This window comes from Lemur catta, chromosome 1, assembly GCF_020740605.2.
Source record: "Lemur catta isolate mLemCat1 chromosome 1, mLemCat1.pri, whole genome shotgun sequence".
NCBI classification, from domain to species: Eukaryota; Metazoa; Chordata; class Mammalia; order Primates; family Lemuridae; genus Lemur; species Lemur catta.
Window position 1 is genome coordinate 72215528 of NC_059128.1, and position 19006 is coordinate 72234533.

Genomic DNA, 19006 nt, shown 5'->3' on the forward strand with positions numbered 1-19006 from the left:
GTTCTGGAGGAAAGACTTCACCAGCCAGTTTAACAGGAGGGTCTTCCCCTGCAGCCTCTGTTTCTTTACTTATCTCTTGGTTGGGGGGAGGAAGACCAGGGAAGTGAGAGGTACCCAATATATATGTAACATTGCAACAGGCCAATTAGTTAGGATTCTATGATCCTGCCATCCCTGGTGGCTTAATAAAAAATTTTCACATCATACACAGACATTTTAAATTTGAGTAAAATTTTACAAGGCTAGATAGATTCAATTAAATATTTGCCTTTTTACCCACACTAAAGAAAATGGAAACATGGTAAATGTAATATTTCCATTGTTTTATGTTCTCTAGCAGGTCCCCTGGCCTCCAACAGCGAGACGATATTTCAGTATTTTTGGGGAAATTTTGCCAAAGGATGACGAATTTGCATAAATTCTTTAAACCGAGGCCACATTTAAAATCTCCATCACATTTAACACCCTTGTTAGTGATCACCACAAGGAAAACAGTTTTTCCCTATAAACCTTATTAAAGGAGACCACAACTCCTCAGTAAACTTAGGAAATGCCTATTTCAAAGTAAAATGGTTAGAAGTACCCCCGGAGGGTTCTGACAGTGCCATATAACAACTGTTTTAGAGAAAACTGAGAGATATTGTGAGAAAAACCCACATGCACATTTTAGTGGAATGGATGTGAAGCATTTTAAACAGAGGTAATAATCTTTTAATAAAAAATAGTGCCGGCAATGCAGCACGTCAGGCTCTAATAGAATATTATGAATAGTCAGAGCAAATGAATGGATACAATGAGTCTAACAGTGGATGCTACAGGAGTGAAAGCAAAGCATCCACCAAAGAGTTGTGGGTAACAAGAAAATGAGAGTGTGCTAATGATTGGATGCAGACAAGCAAGGAGTAATTCCAGAGCTCACAGTCAAACAAACTGCTTGTGGCACTAATACTTGTGCCCAATTACCAATTCAGACAGAAAATAAAAAGCAGTTTCAGTAGAGTCAGGGTGGGAAATCTCCAATTAGCACCAATTAGTGAAGTTGCTTCCTTGAGTGGAATTCTGGGGACATTAAAAAAAAAAATTCTCCCAGAATGCCCGATGGAAACACTTATTTATCAGGTGATGAAACTCCTGGAATATAACCTGATGAGGATTTGTGCCTGTGGGATGTGAATACAGATACTAGCTGGAACTTGCCTGCTCGATTTGACTGGTCAATCATGGGCTGTACTATTCTTCTTCTGGCATTAATAAACCTGAAACGGAAAAGAGAAAACCGGTCATCAAACTCAGTTTCTGTGTTAAGTGATCACCTTTGCGTGAATGCTGTGGAGAATACCATACAATCAAATTTCTTCTGAAAATTATCTTTTTCATGTAAATGCAATTTCACCTTTCAGCGTTCAAAAATAGTGGACTGGGTCGTCTCCATTGTTATTGCACAGGCAACTCCAAGCCAATTTGCTAAAAAAGCTCAAGGAGGGAAAAAAGCTCTCCATGAGAAAACTTCTATTAATTTGCAGTTGTGCTTCTGCTTCTTGAACAAGTAGGAATCTGGTTAAAGTTCACAGGCTGGAAGATTTTTCCCCTTTCCCTGGACTCCTCATCCGAGGGAGACCCAGTTTCCCCTTGCAGCTGGTCATAAATGGAGACCAGGCTCTGGCACTCGGCTTTCACAAGGTATTGTTAGGTCAGCAAAGCCATCAATTAGGCTGTCTGAAGTTTTATCACCAACACAGCAGTAATAAGTGCTGGCCAGAAAGACTTCTGCTCTTCGGCAACTCCTGCAGTTTAAGCCTGTAAAGTTAGGGGTCATTCAGAGGTCAGTGCCAGCTGGGGGCGGCCTTTCTAGCCTAAGCTGGGACACCCAGGGCAGCGGATAAGGTAACTGCCAACCATAAACCCAGCCACCTTTCAACCCACTAGAAAGACAGAGCCTCAGGTACACATGGTTGATATTAGGGCCCAAGAATCGTTTTCAAATCAGGTGGTGGCTGAATCGCAGGAATGTAAAGGAGCAGCAGTTATTTCGTCTAAGAAGCCTGGATCTAATTTTGCTGGAAATCCAAAAATAAGTGCCTACTTCATGTTACTTTAATGTTTAATAATGCCCATCAAATATTCATGTACAAACAGAGTAAGATGATAAGAAATCTCCTGTATTTCTCCAAATTTAATAAAAACAAAACAATTTTCTACCATTTGCGAGTTACCCTTGTCCCTGTGCATTTAATGATGTGTATCCCTCACACATCTGAGCTCATGCGCACCGTGTATTTGGGGCGGGGGCAGGGGCAGGGAGCATACAGCTAGCTGTTCCTTAAAAATATACCCACTGATAATATTTTTCAATATTTTCAGTTTCAAATCTTAGGCACAGGGGGACTTAATGATTAATGAGTCCACATGGGGCCACAGGCAGGAACTGAAAACTCATTCTCTGAAATTAACCAGAAAAATTCTAGTGTGTGCTGGCAGCTCTGCTTTTCCTACGAAGTTGAAGTCCTTTCCGAGGAGGACAGTCAGGCCACACTCTGTCAGGCCTCCTGTGAGCACTCTGGTGGGAATACAATTAGGCTGAGGAATAATAGCCTGGAGAAAACCAAAGGAGTCTTTTGCATATGGTGTTTGTTTGCAAAACAATGAACTTCTTTATTACTTAAGAAAGTATAGCTCCCGTTGTCAAAAATGTTACACCCCCTTGGCACTGGGGAAGAAAGTGACAGGCTAAGCAGAGGTGAAAACAAAAGGAGAGTTGAAACTGCTTATTTATTCCCGCCTGTCACCTGAAGTGTTGCTGAGGAATATCTGACCAGATCACAGAGACTTCCAGAAGCATCCCTCAGATCAGAAAAAGAACTTAATACCTACTTTTTCCTCACTGCTTTGACTGCAACCAAAGAGGGCTGGCCTGATATTTCCATCCCTAGGAACTCTTTTTATCAGCTCAGGTTAAGACCAACAGAGATGCTCAGGAGAGTCAGAGAAGCCCCTTCTCTTCTTGCTTCTAATGGAGGGGTTTTCCCTCTTTTTATGTGCTGCTTACTAATCCTGTTTTTCTCCCCTCCCCCCAGTATAGGCCAACTCTTTAGGTAAAACGAATTGCTATTTTTTCCCTTTTTAATTTCGCCCTTTTACTCTTTTATTCCTTACATCTGGAGGTTGTTCCCTTATTTATGTCTTTCTCTCCAGTTCCCCCAAACACTCCCTTACTCACAGAGCTGCAAGGCATCATGGTTCTTAGTTCTCAGCAGGAGAACTCCACACTGTCTTCAAACAAATAATTACAGGGAAGGTTAGAGGTTCACTCAAAGGTCATTTCTTTGGATACTCGTCAGAATGTTTACATTAGTAAAAACGGGGTCCGCTCAAAAGGTTGTTCAATGGGGGATACACAACAATGCAGAACATTAAAAAAGCATTCTGTGTGCTAGCAGGTCTTTATAGAAGCGCTGAACTTGGAAATGCCACTCCAGTATTACATTTTCGACTAGTTACCATGGCATGGACTGGATGTTCACTAGCAGTTATGGCAATGGCCTTTCTTTGCCCACTTCTCCTAAGCAAATATGAATAGAAGCCTCTGAAGGTTTTCACTAGATCCTTTTACAAAGGGTCAGAGAGATTTTTCTTTTTTCACTTGGGCACCATTTAGCCTCTCCGGATTTTTGTTCTCAAACAATGTTTTTGATTCATAGTGCTATTTCTTGCCAGATTCATAATTCTACCACATTCTTTCAAATCACACAGAATTTTAAAAACATATGGGCCCCTATTTTTCAGAAATCTCTTAACATACAACTCCTGCCAATTGTCAACTCCCCTGATCTTGGGATAGTTTATTAATACCATAGATGTTACTATTAGAATTAACAACTAATGAGTTGACTGTAAGAAAAGTTTGACATTAAAGATTACTGCCCCTCCTCTGCTGATGATACAGATGCCACCCTTAGAAAATACACTGACAGACATAAAATAGAACCACTTAAATTATAGATTAAAACAAATAAAACTAGGAATAGTTTTTATTTATTTAATATTTCTAAGATGAAATTTCTATATGTCTTTTCCCAAAATTACATGACACAAATTTTTTTCCATTTCCTCCGATCTATTATTTTAAAAACGACCCTTTTCAGTGATCAAGTAGTATATGGAATGTCAAGTTTTGATTCTATGCAAAATTTGAAGAATCTAAGTTGAAAATCAACTCATCTTCAATCTTTCAAGGTTCAGGCTCCATTCATATGGAAAAATGCAACTTGGCTGGTTCAAAGACAAAAGACTTGTCTTAAAAAGGCTCAAAAGGTTTCTTGGATATTAAATGGGTCTTACAAAATAACATTTTGATGAGTTAAGTGTAAATGAATCAGACACATATGGATTAAGTTATCCTTGAATTTCACACGGGTTTAAAAAATAAGGGGAAAAGAGGGTCTTGGCAAAAAACATTTTGGACTTTGCCAAACCCAAAACATTTGAAAAATTGCTGAAGACATCCAACTAACCAAAATGCAGCAAGCTGCACCCAACTTTAATGAAAACCCCCACAAGTTATTTCCAATCCAAAGACTGTTAGGTTTTCATCTGTATCTGATATTAAAAAATTCTCTAAGTTTTAATGTCATCCCAGAATGATTTTGAAGTTGCAGACATACACTTCTCTATTGGTATAAACAATTTAACCCTACGTTACAAAGTCTTCTTCAATATTAATTAGTACTTAGAAATATTCCGTGTTTTTTTATAACTTGTGTATCAAATGTGCTAGCAAGCTTAGTGTCTTATCCAGATTTCACTTAGAAAAAAATTTTCATTAGCCTCATTGTGACTTTTTTTTAAGGACTACAGATAATTCCATTAGCGACTCCTTAGGGAATGAGTACCCTAAAGTGCACTAGTTCCATTGATTAGTATTGAACACAAAGTTAGTATCCAGGCTCACACAAAAGCTTAGGAGAGTATCTACTAAGACTATTTACTTTCTCTCTAAATTTTACTTAAGTAGGAAATGCATTAGTATGTGTGATCCTTAAAAATTATATACTAAGACTCTTAGTTTAAAAATAACTTAATTATAGAAATAAATTCAATGACTTTCCAAGAATCACGAGGCCTTTCTAAATCAACTCAGAGATGAAAAAAGAATACATTAAAAAAAAATAAACCCAAGATAGCAAATATCATAGAAATCTCATCTTACTGTCTTGCTGGAGAGATGTCTCCCGGAGACCTCCCGTGCCCCCAGAAAATGCAAACTTTTCAACTTCGCATACCTTGCTGTAACTGAAATCTGACCACCATGATTTTAAAGACTTTTCACTCCAAAGCATAGTTCAGGTTGATAGAAGTAGACTTAAGTGTCATTCTTGATTGTTGGTTGGTTTCTTTTCTTTTCTCCCTTTCTTTTTTCCCCTTACTTTTAAATGGCTGATAAATCCCTTCTTTCTGGTTCACTAACTTCATGCCACACCTGGTAACCAACTCCTTTAGGCAGCATTCTTTTTGTTAGAAAGTGCAGGCCTCTGTGGAGTCACCTGGAAAGGTGCCAGCCCCGAGGAGGACTGAGGGGACTGAAGCTTTTACATAGGTTGGTCTGGGCAAGGAAGGGGGCTGAACTGTCGAAGAGGTTTCAAGTCAATCTGGAAAAGGTGTTGTAGGTAGCTCAGTGACTGGGGACCTGTTAAAACATGAATAAGCTCTGCTTCCTCACTGTCCCTCTCCACAGGATTCGGCAGCAAGGTGCTTATTCACAAAGCCTGCTCCTGGTTGGTGTTTCAAACAAGGAAGCTTCAACCTTGGCAAGTCAATTATCAAGTTTCTCCATTTCTTCTTACTTTACAAAAAATCAAATCTTTTTCTGTGCTGTGGTTATGGCCAAGAGTAGGGTTTTCTCAGCCAGCTACATGAAAATGGTTAAATCAGTTAATTAAGCAGGTTTAATGCCTTTCAACATGAACTTGGGCACACAAATGATTGAGTCATGTTGCAAACGTAAGTTTTCCACTGGTGGCTGGACAACTTATAGACAACTGTGAGCAAAGTAAGGTAAATCAGTGAGATTCATGTGCTACTAAGGGACACATTCATGGATCCTGATTCCTTTCCCTGAGCTACAGCTTAATTCATAATCTGATAGAATACTAGATTTGCTCAGACCTCTAAAACACATGAATTAAATAGGAATAAGTTTATAATATAAAAACTTGATGTTAATCTGGAATCACAAACATTTTATACCATTATAAATAGGCCTCAAGTAGTGGAGTGTTATGCTGACATAAAAGGCCCTGGACAAAATTATCAAGTAGGTGATGCTTATCTTTGATGGCCTTCTGCTGTGTTATTTTAATATTCTTCCTTTCATCTAATTCTTCCCTAAAGTTACAGGGGCTGACATAGGCTCTTTACTAAAATATCCTACTTTGAGCATGCCCTTCTCAATTATTGTTCCTATTTCAGACTTACACACACACCAACATAGTGAAGAGCACCAGCTCATGTTCTCTGCCCTCTATTTGTTCCGAGATTTGGGGCAAGTGTACTTAATCTTTCAAGCCTCACTTTGTTTCCTATCTGCAAACTGGGGAAATAACTGGGTCTGGATTGTTTTGAGGATTAAGGGAGATATCGTATGCAAGATCTTTAGCACAGTGCCTGGTACATAGTAAGGGCCGAATAAATGTTAGCTTATAGTCAAAATGCAGCTATCCAATGCTCCTCAAGAGTTCTATTCTCTCATAGGCAATAATTAACAATAGATAGGTGACTGTTAAACGACTTCACACTGAATTGATACCAGGGTAATAATGTGTTCCACTCCTACAAGTAGCATGTGTCCATTTGGTAGGATCTTTCTAAAAATTACAGTTTAATCCAAATCTATAATGCCATGGTGGAGATTTTAGACAATGGAGCAGGCATCTGCTGGGGATGAGGTGAGGTGGGGTGAGTAGTGGAGTGAGCTATTTTGGAATCACACTTCCTAAATTATTCTCTAGTTCCTTGCTACTCTAAGTATGTGCCGTGGGCCAGCAGCATCAACATCACCTTGAGCTTGTTAGAGAAGCAGAGATACGGTACAGTTCCCATTCTTGCACTTCTGAATCTGAATCAGTATTTTAAAAGATCTCCAGGTGATCCATGCACATTTAAGTTTGAGAAGCCTTCCTCCAGATCACCTACCAAATTCTAAGACTCTGCCTAAGAATCGAAACTTGCAAAGATCAAGTTTTCATTGTGAATCTTAGCTGTGATTGCACATACTATTCTCTTTCACTATCTTAAATCTAAACAGTCGTTTAATCACTTGCCTTGGGCAACAAACAATTTATAATAATTTAATTCATTGTAATTCCTCTATACCTCCTAAAGGAAAAGTTGGGCCAATAAAATTTTTTTGCGGAAACTGTTAATAGAAGCTGTCTCTCAGGAGTGAATAGGAAGATAATGGTAGATTCCTCATTTTTTTTCCCATATAACGCTGTACTGCTTGAGTTTTTAATAAGTATGATTACTTTTATAATTAAAAGAATTTTTACAGATGACCTAGAAAATTTGACATCTTTTTTGACTAAGGTTTATATGGCCAATAGTAGGGACCTTTTAAGAAAAGTATTTGAGAAATTCCCCCTCAGATAGGGAATTATCTTTTATTTCCTTTATAATACTGAGCAACAATAAACACTATTCCATGAATGTAATCACACCCGATGGCATGTAACAAAACATCCCAGCAGGTTATGATTTTGAAGCGCTGTTACTCTTACAGAATGCCATCAGATTATTCATATGTGCCTATTTATCATGCACTATAAAAGTGATCTTTCAAAGCTACTTGAAAGCAAGGGAGGAGAAAACACTCAAACTTCCTTAGCTATTCATATCTAGAATCTATCCTCTTAAAGATAAAATACTAAGTCAATAGACATAAGTTGTAGTATATGACCTCATCCTGTACATGATTTATTGTAGATGGAAATCAACTAGAAACTGAATTACTTTGAAAGTTTTACTACTTACATTAAAATTCCAGATCTGCATACCTACACACCTTTTAGTGCTTCTGAAAACAACTTTTTGCAGACACAGAAGAGAGATACATCCACAACTTTATTCAACTGTTTATCAGCATAAAAACAGGGGTAATAATTTTCAAAATTACCAATTTCCAATGACCTGTTCATTTATCTGAACACCATAGCCTGACTGGGCTTTGAAGATCAGTCACTAGATAATCAGTTACATACATTCTTAGCCAATTCCCATTATGTTCCCAGCCATTTACTAATTCACTGTAAGAGGAGAAGATCCCAACAAATTTAGTATCTTTTTAGCTTTCATGATCACCTTTGGTTGAAGTATTAATTCTCTATCCTACTTCTCAATGGAAACCACCTAAGCATTAACTTGCCAAAAATGCACCAAGCTGTTTAGCAATTATGTATTAGATATGTTTGAAGAGATCAAGGTGCACTCACATGCCCCGTGCTATGGATATGTCTCTGATTAGCTTGTCATCTGCTCGGAAGAAGATGTAGGCTGATTCTCCCATACAGTCTAGCAGGCCAGCTGTTAGCTGCCTGTCAAGCCCTCAAGTGGACAAGTAGTCCAGGAGCAAAAATGTCACTCCTTTGATCTGGCAAGGAGCAGCTGCTGATTTATAGAGTAGGACTTTGTTCTTCCGTTCTATTTTACTTTCTTTCCTAAGGCAGAACCACAAAATCCAGGAGAAAAAAAGTGCCGTTCCCAGCAACATCAACAAGCTCTGACAACTGCAACAGGGTTTTTCTTGGCCCTAACAAAGCTCTCAGGCATCTCCTTTGACGCTCACCTTTCCCCCTCCCCTTCCCCCCACCCTTGCCATTTTTTGCAATGTGGTAGTTATTGTTTAATTCAGCTTCTGTAAATGGAATGGACTGTGGCCAGCAAGCCTGGGGCATAAACACACCTGTATGAAAGAAGCCTTATTGTAGCAACCATCTACAAGCAAGCTCGTATGAACCACACGTTCCTGAGTTCAGAAAGAATGCTCCATTTTTTTCCTGACAGCAAATTTTACCCTAAGTGAGTTTCTATTTTTGGTGCCACCAACCTATGATGACCACATTTAAACCGCTTCCTCTCCAATGGCATTACACCCTTTAAATCAAAGAGAAAAAAGGATTAGTTTTTTTTTCTATCTGTGAGCAAACAGATCCATCAAAAATGTTTATCCACTGTCTGTAATATCAATCATTGAAAGCTGAGTTAAACGTCCAGAAAGGCTTTAGCAAATGCAATATCAAAGATGCCATAATGTTGATTTCATTACCACTGATTTATACTGACATAAGCTTCCCTGAGTAACATATAAGGGGAAAAAAAATCAAAGACAAAAATCTACATAAGCCATGTGCATTGTCTTACTAAGAATTAAACTGGTTTCAAATGCATGATCCTGTTCTCAATAGATAAATCTTGTCAGGTCAGGGATGCCCTATTAACCAAATGGGACATGCAACAGTGCAGCTTTGAGACAGATATACTGTGAGAAGTCACCAGCCATATGTATGTATGCACATGTATGTATGTGTATGTGTGTGTATACTTATACACACACGCAGAGCAATAAACTTTGCCAGAGATGAATTCATTAATACCTTGCTAGGTTTTCAGGGCTGCTGCTGGAGGAAGGGTGATAAGGATATATGTAGAGAGAGACAGAGAGAGAGAGTTATCAACTCTAGGATATCAACTCTAGACATATTATTACCACACAGGTCAAAGACAGGAATTTTGTGGGGGATGAGAATGCTGGAAACAAAGGAGAAAACAGTGGTTGCTAAAAATTCTTGCCTCAGCTCAGTCATGCCATGCTGTAGTGTTTGTTCTCTTTGCTCCTATCTTGATTTCTGGGAGAATAAAGATTTTTCTCAGCCTCATTTCTTGCTTTACCCTACATTGCCCTTTGGCCCATCAAAAGTTACTAAGCATCTACGTCCTCAATGTTCATAGAATTGTATTGGGGGTAGGGCGGGGGTAGGTTGTTTCCCAATGAGAGATTGGATTGCTGGGGGAGAGGGGAAAAGAAAGGTATAATATAAGGTCTATTTTCACCCTTTTTCAATCCTAAAAAAATCAGAATGAATAATTTTTAAGGCCCATAGTAATCTGTGTATGTGTTGCACATTGATAAATCCACTCTATACTTAACAAAAAACAAGTTTAATGACAGAATATAAGGCAAAGTCATATATAATATGAAATTATAAATAATACATATGACTTTATGTCTCCATATATATATGGACAGAGTCCCTGCATATGTGTGTATATATACAATTATATAAATATATTTAAATATTTAAAAATGCAGGTCATGCCTTTAAAGATTTTTACTTTTCACACCCACAGAAACAAACTGGAAATCACAATTTCAGAACATGCAAATCATTACAAACCAACACAGTCCACAATGAGTAAGTGTGATGGGGTCAATTAAAGAAGATGAAGATGGAGGTTAATCACAGATTTTTAGGGGAGGAAACTTGAACCAGATTAAAAGAGCATAGAATATTGGAAGAAATAAAAATGAGGAAATGGCATGCTCAAAGGCACTAATGTAGACAAGGACAGGTTTTGTGCAAGGGAAGGTGAAGGAATTGAACTCAGACTGGTGTCCAGTTTTGGTTTGGAAAACACGGCTATGATTACCAGGCAAGCTGGTGGAGGTTCTTGAGTGTTAAATTGAATCCCTGCAATTCCTGAATGCTGGAATGATAAAATAAAATATGGTGTTTTAGGAAGATCTTTTCCATGAATCACATATAGGATGAACTGAACTGATGAGAATCGAGAAGCTGAGAAGGTAGAAAACTCTTGCCTAATCCAGGCAGAAGAGGGGAATACAATGAGCTCTTATTAAGGTGGTGGAAATAAAAAAGAAGTAGGACATTTGGTGTGGAGAACTGTTGATGAATTGTGCTTAGATGGCAAGGACAGGCACAAATAGAAAAGATATTAAGAGGACAAACTTGAGAATCCATGTTTGGTATGTTATAGTACACAGGTGATGAAAATTGGAAATTGGTAAGAAATTCCTATTTGTTGTGGTGGGGAGAGGCAAGCTCAATTTTCCAAATGTTACCTTTAAGTTGACAGTGGGACTTTCAGGCTGAGAAGGTATGTAGGCCACTCAAGACAAAGGACAAAAGAAGAGTGAAAGTTTAGAAAGAAACGACTTTACTTCAAAACCCTCTAATCTCTTCATATTTTCAAAACTGTATGAGTATCCCATGAAATTTGCCTGGCTACCTCCATAAAAACTGATTTCATCTTCATATATCCTCTAGATTTTATGAAGTCCTTTATCTGATCATGGTTGGCCAAATCAATTGTCAGTAAAAACCTTTGTGGCCGTGGACTTATTTGTATTAAATCCAGTTTGCTTTTTCTTTGAATTTTGAGATAATTTGTGTGTCTAGATCTAGAGGGTGGTGATAATTACACATGTGTCATACTGTGTGTTGCTATACAAGTTGTGTTCTGCTCCACACTTAACAAGGGTAATGTTTAGTAACGGAATTTATCAGAGAGTTTTAGAAATTGGATATAGGAATACACACACACACACACACACACACACACACACACACACATGAGCCTGTGTGTTTTTAAGCAACTGCATAAGACAATCAAGGGTGGGTTTTCTGTAGGGAGTAACATCTAATTTAGAAGAGAATTGATAGGACAAAGTGTTGCATTTAAAAGGGGCTCCACTAAGTGTGATGGCTTCCAAATTGTGTCCTCGTTTCAAACCATATTTTTCTTTTTAAATGGGCTTTTAAGGTGAAAAATATAGCACTTCACCCAAAATGGTGTGGAAACAAATGGTTCTCAAGTCTCTATTCTTCAGCTCAGGCCGAACCACCCCAACACCAGCAATCTAAAGCCACTTGCAGGGAAGGTGCTATGCATGTGAATGTTCCCGTGGCCTTTTCATTTGTCTGTGGGGGCTCCTTTTTCTAAAGCAGCAGGGGATACTTCAGAAGACCAGATTGGCATGCCAGAAGTGTTTGGATGAACCAGGCTCTTATCCTCCTTTAAATTCTCCTGCTGGCTTAAAAGAAAGGATATGGCAGAGGACACATTGGGAAGGTGGCAACATTCTTAGGGCCCTTTATCAACACAACTGCTTTCTTTAAATTGTAGCATGGTCTCTTGTTTGAGAGGCTGAGATTTTAGCACTTTTAAAGGGAACCATAAGTGAGAAATCTCCTAGGTGTTAAGCTTTAGAGTGGCTTCAACCCAAAATATGGAAAAATGAGATTAAAACACAGAAAGTCAAGTAATATTAAGAAAAAGATCCAACAAACAAAATATCATAAATATGTATATATGTTACATTCTTTCTGTTTAAACCAAATGCTATTTAACCAGTTTATACTGGCATCTAGTAAAGGTGCCAATGGGGGAAAAAAAAATCAAAGATCTAAAAAATTTTTAAAGTCACTTTAAATAAACTATAGTTCTAATAGCTATACATCTGACAATAATCTTTTAAAACTATTATTGAAACATATTCTATTATGTCAGAAAGAAAAGAATTCTATTCATGAACATATGACTTAATATCATCACATTTATGATGTTCACACATCAAAGACCAAATTCCAAATAAAATTCCTGACTGCCTTTTCTTAATGACAAATTAAACATCTTTTACTTTCATTTGACAGCCAGGTAGCATTCTGTATCTTCTCCAGAGATGTTATATGCAGTCTTTCCAATGTGACGGTATTATTACCCACAAAATTTTTAGCATCATCCCGTAATCATAAAAGACATAAAATATATCTTTATAAACCACAAGAGACCTAGCAAACCAGCAGTTATGCCACATCTGCTTTAGTCCTTAAATATTTTAGCTTTAGAGGGTTAGTTAGCGGATTTTTCCCCCGATTTGCAAAGAAATAAAGACATCAAGATTTGATTCTGACATTATACACAAAGCTATGATCTCCAACAGACAAAGAAGCAAACACATTATACTATAATTTGAAAGAATTTTTAGAGCATGTTCAGATTTCACATCTCCTATCAGAATTTCCCAAAGTGGTTTAATTTAACTTTTAGAAATAGAAATGATGGCATTTGAATTATCTCTACTTTCACAGTATAGAGTAACATCACTGTCTATAAAAAATAAGTTAATTTAGTAATTGGTTTAATTGTCACAGATTCTTTGGAGTCAGGTAATACAAAAATAAACACAAAGGCAATTAATAAGTTTAAAGTTAATATACTAAGTTAATATGCTATGCTAACTACCCCATCCCTTTGTCCTATGCTAGTCTTTCTCCCATGGCCATCTGGTCAACATGTACTTCACTTTTTTTTTTTTTTTAAAGATGGGGTCTCACTGTTGCTCAGGTTGGTCTCAGACTCCTGAGCTCAAGCAATCCTCCCACTTCAGCCTCCCAGAGTGCTAGGATTACAGGCGTGAGCCACCAGGCCCACCACACACTTCAAAATTCTTATCAGAGAACATTTCTTTGAGGTAACTTCCCTGATTCTGTAGTCTGACTAAGAAGTACCTCCTAGTAGCACCTGGCTATTATGCCTATCACAACATTTATTCAATACCATGATCACAATTTACTTGTCTGACTTTCCCACTAGATAGTCTGAGAGAACAGGGACCACATCTTAATTCTTTGCTATTGACACTGTCAGGTATATAGTACATCCTCAATAAGATGTTTGGTGAGTGAATACCTGAAAGAGTGAAGGAAAATAGCGTTCCTTAAAAAAAAAACTGGTTCCTTCATCTTGGAAATAATTTAGAATTGAGAATAGAAAAGCTATTAGGGATTTTCTTGTCCTCATTATACGAGTGGCATAGCTGAATCCCTGATGAAATGATTTGCCCCAGAGTGGGGTAGAACTAAGATGGGAAATAACTCTGGCTTCTGGCTCTGGTCTGGTTGTCTTTGCACTCAGAAACGACTGAAGATACAGACTAGAGGCTTTAGTTAAAGGTGTGCATCCATCTCGGCATCAGAGAGGCCAGGGAAATCTTGGGTGCAATGTGGAGGAAGAGAAGGACTTGGCAGAAATTGGGTCTCCAGCTTTTGGTAATGTGCACAGTACGGGATATAACTCTAGTGGGGCAAATAAGTGTGGTTGACTCAAGTGGAGGGGGTGGCCTGAGAGTAATGGGAACTGAGGTCAATGAGGTATTGTGTGTGTGAGAGAAAGAGAGAGAGAGAGAGAGAGAGAGAGAGAAGAAATAGAAAGTGAAGGAGGAAGAGTTGTCAGATGGAGAAAAGAAAGGAGAACAGAAACTTTGTTAAAACATTTTTTCCCTCCCATCTGTCTATGGAAGGTTTTCCCCAAAATGTGCTCTGACAGACACTAGTGTCGATGGGTATTTCTCCACAACAGAGGTCCTAGGTCAAATAAATATGGGAAAACAAACATTAAGGCAAACAAAGTGAAGTCACTTTCTCTGCTGCAGGCTGGCACAGCCTTTCACAGAGTGTTTTCTATTACGAATCTCAAAGAGGGGGTGATGGTACAAATCAACTCCTAACCTTAGTTATTAAGATTTTGAGGGGCAGTAGGATTCCAAGGATTTGAAAAAAAATTGAAGCAGCATTCTAATTTTTAACAGAAATTGTATTTTTGAGCCATTTATCACCTTGAAAATAGGCTTTCCATTTTCATATTTCCCCAAGTCAGACCACTTGTAGGGCTCTTGTTTTATATCTAACTGGTTCGTAATTCCACCTCCTAAGATTATTATAAAACATGATTACCCCATAGACATTCAACCCCCAAAATGTGCTGGCTGCAAAGGTTCTTTAGAATGTTTCTATCTCAGAGGTAACTTGGTCATTAAGGAATGATTTTAGGCTGGGATGCTTTCTCAAACTAATGTTTTCCTTTCCCTACTTATCTCATATTTTTCCTATTCAATGAGATATTTTAAAAACTATCATTGACTATTTTGCTATGCCTAAAATTTCTGCTTCAAAATAACTATTAGAAACTGAAGAATAATCTTAAGTATAAGATATATATATATATATATTTGCGACACCCTCTGCATCTTTCATTAATCATTGTGATTGGGCTGTGGCCATCTAACTTCAGCATGTCTATTACGTGTGCTGGAGACTCATGCGTAGAGGGTGGGAGGAGGTGGGGAGCAGTGTGGGGGGATGTTTGAGAAGCGGAAGGAGAAATGAGAAGGGAAAAGAGACAGGAACAGAGGAAGTGCTGCTTTGGATAATGTACATCAATGTACATCAAATGCTCCCAATCAATTCTATTTTCTTGTTTACAGAGCTTACAAGTGCAAAATCAGCTTTTACTTATAACTGTGTTAAACACCACCTGCCTGCCCTCTGATCTTCGCTGTCCCGGGATGAGGTCAGCCCGGTGAAGGGCTCTGGTTCTATAAGCAATCCTGTCATTCAGGCTAACAGCAGTGATTCACTCACAGGAGGCAAAAATGACTCAATTGTTGGGCTTATTGACTCCAGGGAGCACAGCTACTCTATCATTACCATGGAGTGCAAACACCCTGAACTCTGTTTTGGTCCACTTAAAATTACTATTTGCTGTGAAGGATTGGCAAAGCAATTCTTAAAATGATGGGGGTGGAAGTCAGGCAAGCGCCATTATGGGCTTTTCCTTCCGTTTAAGCAGAAGTAAGCAGTACAGGACTCGTTCTGAGCCCGACCCACTTATTTAACCTTTTATTCACTTTGCTGTATTAACATATATTAACTGGCTACATAAGCCCTAGGGGGGAGAAAAACCTCATGACCAAATTATGGTTCCATTTTCATGGGTAACCTCTCCTTGGGTGGAAATTAAACCCCAATATAAATACGTTTTAGGTCCATACAAAATTGAGGAGGAATGCCAAAAAACAAATGCTGAACCGCAGTCCTGCACAGACCATAGCAACCATGGAGTGGTTGGGTAAATTACACACAAGAGGAACTATTTGAAAAACCAAATAAATTTAATTAAATAAGTTACAAAATTATTTTCCCGTCTCTTATCTACTCCCCTTGGTTAATATCCATGACATACTGATGTTGCATAATTGCTCTTATGGAATGCTGCAGCTCAGAGCCGTAATGAGCTGCCTTTGCACAAAGGCAGCAAAAGTGGTTTCCCTACAGAGTTATCTTCTCAATTATTTATACTTGCAACACTTTCACATAATGGCAGTTTTAAAATCAAACAAACAAAGCAAACTGTACAATAAAGGAAGGAGGCAAAAAGGTGCAGGGACCTTTTCCTTTCTTTTTTGAACATCAGAAGGGATGGGCAAGCCACATAAAGTCAACTGAATTCGGTTCCTTGAAACGTCTCAGGGGTCTCACAACTAGACAACATCAAAGCATCTGGAGATCGCCACCTTGGTGAGGTTATTAAACAGGCTCTGCACACTTGTTTTACTTTTAATCTGTCATATCTAAATATATAAAGGAATGGAAACTTTATTTCTTCCGTTCGTAAGTTTGTCTTTGAAAATTCCTAATCAGAAGGCTTGCTTCCCAACCCCACTCCTGAAAAAAAAAAGGTGCTAAACTGTCAAAATGATGTCAATGTAAACAGAAAGTGGTAGTGTGTGTCATAGTCACCCCTCAGGCTGTGGAAGGGCTTGCCAGTTTTTACGGTGCTTGTTTCCACTGTCCACACCTGCCTTTGGTTAATCACTCAGAAACTTATATACATAAGCCTATATTTTAAAAAATTAAAAGCAAACTTTTAACCGGACACACATCTTGGACCTCCATAAAATTCATGTTTAGTTTAAGATTCTCTGTTAAACAAGCATAGGTTCTAGACTTTAGGAAACGGTTAATATTCTCTACTTAAAGAATTATTCCACTTCAATTAATGACAACTAATTTATCTGTGACTGAAGATATTCATTAGCAATGCCAGTGAAACACAACTTTTATATAACTTGCTAGCCATTTCCAAATAACAAAATGTTAAAGAAACTATTTCCTTAAAGTCCTACAGGGAAAGATTATAAAAGACAGTACAAAAAATTGTAAAAACCTCAAAATTTGTTGATTTTTCTTAAATTTAGTTAAAACCTATTGTTTCTTAAAATATGCTTTCATGCACATATACTGAATTTACACACATACATATTAGTTTTTCATAAATGTATCCTGTGACCTTACATCTCTCTTGACTTGACATTCAGCCAAAATAAAAAGCTTAAGGAGATTTTTTTGCAAGCACACAGGTACTACTGTGCTGTGAAAGGCCAAGACGAAAAAGTATACCATGGGGAAGGAAATCGGACCATGAGCCACAACCCAGCTGAGGCCGTCAGAGGGAAGAAGTTGGGATCCACCATCTTGTTTTGCTTTGCCCTCAAGGATCAAACGAAACAGATACCATATTGAGGCCATCTGCTGCCGCTTAAAGCTGTTCTTAGCCATGGAGAGGTAGGAATGAGCCATATTTTGTTAGCTACTTCCTTTCTTCCAACCACCTTTACCTCCAAGGTCAGAGCACTTGTGGTGTGGTGGGATCTAAGGGGTGGCAACCTTGGAGTTGTGGCCCCAATTCTATTATCAATATAAAAGTTATACCCTGCTATTGGTGCTCGCTATTGGTGAGCAGCACTAGCCACCTTCGGTCCTGAAAACGATCTTCACAAGCGTGTGCATGCGTAGTTATGAACTGGACAAAGGAAGACGGTGAAGGGTAATGCAAAGAGAATGCAGATGATGGTAACAAAACTCTTGTGCCAGAAGTATTCAAAACACCTTCTTGCTGTAGGCAAGTATAAATCTGAATGAACTCTGGCTTGCTGCAAATATATCCTATGACATGCATAATATATTTTTCAAAAACATTAACGCAGTAACTAGCATGTGACTAATCACCATGTGAAAGATTAGTTAAAAGCTGAGGTCTAAAGGAGAGTTGGGTAGCTTTTCTACTTTCAAACATGGACAAGTTCTGAAGCGAGGTCTCAGATTCTGTGAATGGATGCCAGTCCATCTGAAAAGCACTCCCTCTGGCAGTAAAAACCGATGTAAAGGTTTGTAAACAAAGGGTGGAAGTGACTTGGTTCTCAGAGGCTTGGAGAATGAAACTAAAAGCTGAAGTGGAGCCGAGAGGGTGTGGCTTTCATCCCTGGGAGGGTTCCCAGGGATGGGAATAGAAGTTGCTCTCAGTGGCTTGAGGGTTGTAAGATTACAGGGCCCTCAACTCCCAAACGTGACAGAGTTGTAAGAAGCCTTAACCTCTATTTTTTTCTAGCTTTCCTCAACCGCAGCAACACGCTCTCAGTTAGTAGGCCAGCCAATTAACCAAGCATTAAAAAAACCCCACAAATCTATATCAATAGCTTTGCAGGACAAAAAAAACGTGTGAAGTAAACACTTATTGTTATAAACGAGCTGAACCAGGATGTTCAGCAGCCAAATAAATTGAAGCAGCCTATGGTTGAAATAAGTAAATAAATAATCAGAAGAAATGACATCTCTCTCTCCTTTCCTCTAAGCATCCCATGTACTTGCTTCTGCGTTTTAGTTCACAGCCACAAAGCCTTCAGCTTCCCCGTGACTGGTGCAGATCTGATAAGGGGTTGGCACAAATAGGCTGAGCTGGGTTTACAATTTGTTTTGCAACTTCCCTTCCCAGATAAACATAGTCCAAGTACAACTTCTAAGAAAAAAAAAGTTGTATTTACTTGTTCTGGTCTTAAGATTTTTTTTTTCTTCTTCTAAATGTTCCCTCAGGATGCTGGCTTGCAACCTAGAAAAAGCTTGGATTTCAGCTCCAGTCTCCAAGGTATTCTACTGTTCAACTGGGCCGTGTGCTAGGAGGGAAGCTCTCTACCTTACTGATTTAATTAACAGGATTCTTTTCATTATTATGGGGATTTAGTTTCTTCTTGCCTTTCAGTGTTGGGGCAACACTGATTTATGTTTTATATTTTGAAGGATAATTTATTGTTCTTTGACAG

At 38.4% G+C, this 19006-nt stretch overlaps 1 protein-coding gene across 4 annotated transcripts in view; it reads right to left on the reverse strand.

Annotated features, from left to right (window-relative positions):
* The window catches only part of MEIS2 (Meis homeobox 2), a 200602-nt gene that overhangs the window by 4421 nt on the left and 177175 nt on the right, over positions 1-19006 (reverse strand). For all 4 annotated transcript variants that reach the window (XM_045527940.1, XM_045527930.1, XM_045527959.1 and 1 more), the window contains exon 10: positions 1198-1256. In XM_045527940.1, the coding sequence (XP_045383896.1) occupies positions 1198-1256 (59 nt within the window). The remainder of the gene's footprint in view (positions 1-1197; positions 1257-19006) is intronic.